The 5,122-nt window shown below is 48.4% G+C and overlaps 1 protein-coding gene across 1 annotated transcript; it reads left to right on the top strand.

Moving 5' to 3' along the window:
• Positions 1-1,564: 1,564 nt before the first annotated feature.
• Positions 1,565-1,957, top strand: LOC101771069 (TPD1 protein homolog 1B). Its single transcript, XM_004963368.1, has 2 exons — positions 1,565-1,715; positions 1,800-1,957. The coding sequence occupies exons 1-2, from the start codon at positions 1,565-1,567 to the stop codon at positions 1,955-1,957; spliced, it is 309 nt and encodes a 102-aa protein (XP_004963425.1).
• Positions 1,958-5,122: the final 3,165 nt, after the last annotated feature.

Consider the following 5,122-nt stretch of genomic DNA (forward strand, 5'->3'; position numbering starts at 1 on the left):
TTCCAGAGAGGTTTCGGGCGAAACTCCTTCAACACTGGATGTTCCGACGGTGCATCGGGTGAAGCATCGGATGACTTTTGGATGTTTCAGTGAAGAACTTAGGTGCCGGGAGGCCAACGGCTAGTTGCACCAGCTATTCCGATGCATGTCAAAACAGACCATCGGGACATCCGATGGTATACTTTAACTAGCCGTTGGAGCAACGGCTCTTTGATGCCTTGGGCTATTTATACCCTCTCCACTAGCCCATTTGAAGTTGCTAGAGTGTGCAGGAGTTCATTGGAGATCAAGACCCATCAAGAACACATCCAAGCCACCAAAAGTGCTTAAGTGATTTGTCAAAGGCTTAGCATAAGCTTAGAAGAGTGATTAGTGCTAGGATAGGTCTAGAGAAAAGTGAGTGCAAGGTGTGCCTACCTTGTGATCGGTTCAAAGAGTGAACCACAGCTGTACAAGGTGTGCCGACACCTTGGAGCCTTGGTGGCTTGCCGGCAAGTCTTTGACCCTCCGGCTTGGTGTGGAGCGACGTCGACGACCGTGTGCGGGGGGACGTGGAGACCCCCTTCCTTCATGGAGAAGCTCCTTAGTGAAGACGGCATTAAGGTGACCGGGAAACTTGACGTGAGCCTTAGTGGCCAAGCCTTTGTGGCAAGTCAAGGGGTGTCCCGGAAGAGACTTGGTGACCGGAATCAATACTCTTGTGTGAGTGCTTCAACAACTTTGACTAATGGTGGCTTAGTGCCTACCGATACCACGGGATAAATCATCGTGTCAAGAGTTTGTTTTCCTTCATCTCCTTCTCTTACGTTTCCGCATTACATTCTTGCAACTTGTGTGCCTGTACATTCTTAGTGTAGTATTTTGCTAGGATTGGCTCTAGGTTGCAAAACTTGTTTTGGGACTAGGGTTTTACACTAGATCAACCATAGTTGCACATCTTAATAGCATGATCTATTTTAAGTTTGATGCAAAAGTAGTGAAAGCTATAGGTTAAAATTTAAGTTGCCTAATTTAACCCCTCCCCCTCTTGAGCTACGAGCACCGATTCATTTCCAAGTGCTTCTCTCTAGACGCGATGCTGGACACACACGAGCACCTGGAAAATGTTGAGGAAATTTGGATGCAAATATATGCTGCGAGTGAGAAGCAACATTTTTGCTTCCCCGCATGGCTTTCACACTACATTGCGCAAGAAGCTATAGTGCAAACAGTCGTACTCCTGTCTCCTGCATTGCACCCAACTGTAACCCATATCATTCTTGTTTACTCTAAAGAAGAAGAAAAAAAATGAAATTGGAATGAAAAGGATAGGCGGCGTCTCCCAGCTCCCCGTGCAAGGTGCAACACTGCTATTGGTCTTTCCCCGTGCATAGGACTCGAGGCTTTAAATCGTGATGCCTCGAGGTTGATGCCGTGAAGCACACCACCGCCTATACATAACCCCTCCTAGTTCTTATTCGTCTAGTAGTGTAGTTTGGGTGGAGCTTCATTTGTGTTTAGCATACAAAATCCTTGCATTTGCTTGCGTAGTTCGCATAGGCTGTTCATTTTCGCCAAATCGAACATGGTTTGCTTTCAGAAACATGCCGCTGCCATAGTGATTGTGCTCAGCTTCCTCCTCCTAGGTTGTGAAGCCAATGATCCTCCATCTTCCTCCACGGTCAAGCACAAGAAGATGGAGGCCACCGTGCACGTCCGCAAGCTACTCAACCTCAGTAAGCAACACCACACCACTGCATATGCATCTGGACATTTGGTTACCATGTCTGATGCATCGCCGAGTGTGTGTGCTTGTGCAGCTGCCGTGGAGGCGGTGACGGCGGAGAACCGCTGGAAGGCGGCGGCGCCGAGCGAGTGCTCGGAGGACGCCGTGGTGGTGTCCCAGTCGGAGGCGGGCGAGCGGCCGGGCGGCATGCCGTGCTACAGCGTGACCATCACCAACACCTGCGTGTCCTGACTCCTGCGCCGTGCGCAACGTCCGCGTCTCCTGCGGCGAGTTCGGGTCCGGGAAGCTCGTCGACCCCAGCGACTTCCGGCGCGTGGCCGCCGGCAACTGCATCGTGAGGGGCGGCGGCGGCGCCATGCAGCCCAGCGAGACCATCTCCTTCGAGTACTCCACCCAGTTCCAGTATGACCTCGGCGTCGCTTCGGTCTCCTGCAGCTGCGGCTAGCCAGTGCCGTCGCCGTGCCTGTGCATGCATGGTGCCTGCTGGTGAATAAATCAGTGTGCCTAGGGATTATGGATCGTAAAACCTGGATCATGTCTTGTCTTTTCTGTTCAGTCAATTAAGCTCATTGGAAGTTCGTGTGTGGGTTTAAGCAATCGGAAAGTTTCATCATGTTCTCGTTCATCGAATTTCTGTCACATGCATGGCACCCCCGCAAAATGAGGAATCGAGTGCATGTTTTGTTCTCATTTTTTTATGTATTCTAGTAGAAAAAAAATGACAAGGTGCATTTCACTGTTTATGAAAGCATGGCGTGAAAAGTACGTGCAGATCGAAAAGAAAGATGAAGGCGCGGGAGTGCTATACGATTAAGCGAGTACTATTGTACAATTGAAAGAAAAAGCTTGTGACATTGGTAATGACTACTGACCAAATGCAGAAGGAAAGAACCACAACTGTGAAGCTAAGCAAACCGGTTACTACCTCCATTCTTATTTATTTGACGACCAAACATTTTAGGATATTCTTACCACTCCATCCGTTCCAAATTGTAGGTCGTTTTGACTTTTCTAGGTTCGTAGATATTATTATGCACATAGACATACACTATATCTAGATGTATGATAATATCTATGAAGCTAAAAAAGGTAAAATGATCTACAATTTGAAATGGAGGGAGTAGTGTTTTCTGTCCGGAACGTCATCTATTGGCGAAAGGAGGTAGTATGTTGAATGAGTTGAGTTTAGGCCATCATTCCATTGTTAATTTACTTATATACTCCGTACAATGTAGGAGTAATTTGACATATGCATCCGTGCAGTATGCATTCTTGTTAGACCGATTCTGATCGATCAAGCTTCATGAGGTGTGTTATATTAGTCATCTACTAGTACTTGGGGAGTAGCAGCTAGCTAGAAGGAGGAGCATGCTATCGGCTGGTCGCTGGTGTTTAATCAACGCCGGCTTAGATTTGCGCCCGGCATCGACTAATCCCTCGAGGATTTGGTAAAAAGTCCCGTCATTTAGCTTCTTCACGATGGGTCTTCGTTTCACAAATACTACACACAGAATTTTTTTAACGAATGGCACACGACGTGTACGTTCACTAGTAGAGAATTCGGTATTAGTCCCGGTTGGTAGGATGCAAATCTTCCAAAAATCCATTCGAGATAAACTAACCGGGACAAAAGGGGGGTCTTTTGTCCCGGGTCACTCAACCGGGACTAAAGACCCCCTTTTTATCCCGGTTGGTATTACCAACTGGGATAAAATAAGTTACCATGCTAGGCGCTGCAAAAAAAAATCTCAGAAGAACCCCCACACGCGCATGTCACAAGTCAATCTTCTTTCTTCCTCACGTGCACTCATCTATCTATCCCCCGTACCTATCGCCAAGTTCATGCCCCTACCAAAAGTTAGGACCTCAACGTTGAGTTTACACGATACAGGCACTTCCCAAACAAACGAGCTGCATCTTGTATGGTAGGAGGGTGCAAAAAAAAATCGAAAAGACAACATACTCCATCAGAATGAGACATGACGGTGAATAAACAGATGTCGGACAGAATGAGACATTAAACGATTTATGGACGCGCTGCAAACACGCACGACCTTTGCCATCAGATCGTTCAAATAAAGCCACCGTCGCGCTACATTGCAGACCAAACCATATGCCCATAGCGTCTTCCCACGATGACACGGTAGGGTGTTTTTTTTCTTCTGGCGGAACATATATCATGCAGAAGAAATGGACTGCGTAGTGCAGGATAGAAAACAAACTCCCAAGTCTCCCCCAAATGCTCCTAGATTCCCCGGATCCGAGAGCACGTGTGTGGTTCCAGGCTTCACACACGGGCGGCAGGCACCATGCCACCATGCTTTTGGGGGCGTTTGGATGTCAGGGTCTAAACTTTAGCCCTGTCACATCACACGTTCAGATGCTAATTAGGAGGACTAAATATGAGCTAATTAAAAAACCAATAGCAGAACCCATAGGCTAAATCGCGAGACGAATCTATTAAGCCTAATTAATCCATCATTAGCGAATGGTTACTGTAGCACCACATTGTCAAATCATGGACTAATTAGGCTTAATAGATTCGTCTCGCGATTTAGCCTAGGGGTTGTGCAATTAGTTTTGTAATTAGACTATGTTTAATACTCCTAATTAGTGTCCAAACATCCGATGTGACAGGGGCTAAAATTTAGCCCCTCCCTGCCAAACACCCCCAAATTTGTCTGTGCAGGTTGCTCGGAGGTCGGAGCTACGCGGCCATGGCAGGTAGCTGCTGTAGTACTGTAGCATAGCAGCGCCAGCACGGCCAAGCACCTGGGTGATGGACGGGTGGGCGAGCGAGACGGACGCCGACGCCGAGAGGATGACGATGATGATGGCCTGGGAAAAGGAAAGGCAGGCGGATACTTTTGCCGCTTCGAGGCGTACGGCCGCACGTAGCGTCCTCTCCCTCCTCTCTCCTGCAAAAGCCTTTGTCTGGCTCGCTGTCGCCGATGATTCCCTCTCCCTGCTGAGACTAGAGGACTGGGAGCTCTCCCTCCCGCCACAAATTGTCAAACGAGAGCAGATCTCGAGATGACACGGCGTGCTCGTGTTATTAGTCCACTAATAGTGCTCGCTCGCAGGTCAACCCCCAGCTCGTTGCTTCAGCTCATGTGCGCGGTGGATGCGGATGCAATGCAGAACGCCGTACCCTGCCAACCTCTTTACTTAACAGTTTACACCCGGCACTGGCCACTGGCCAGATCACATCTCGCATTGCAAATTTGCGATTGAAAGGAAGCGAGGTGAGCTCTGTGCTCTTCAGCCTTCATGGAGGAACCGTAGCTTTCGTGAAAGCGATTGATCGCTCTCGTGCCCCCCACCCAACCATCTCCTCACCCGAAAACAAAGTCACCTGATTTACATATAATATTCCTTGAAATGACACCGGATTAA

The sequence above is a fragment of the Setaria italica genome, chromosome III, assembly GCF_000263155.2.
Source record: "Setaria italica strain Yugu1 chromosome III, Setaria_italica_v2.0, whole genome shotgun sequence".
Taxonomy (NCBI): domain Eukaryota; kingdom Viridiplantae; phylum Streptophyta; class Magnoliopsida; order Poales; family Poaceae; genus Setaria; species Setaria italica.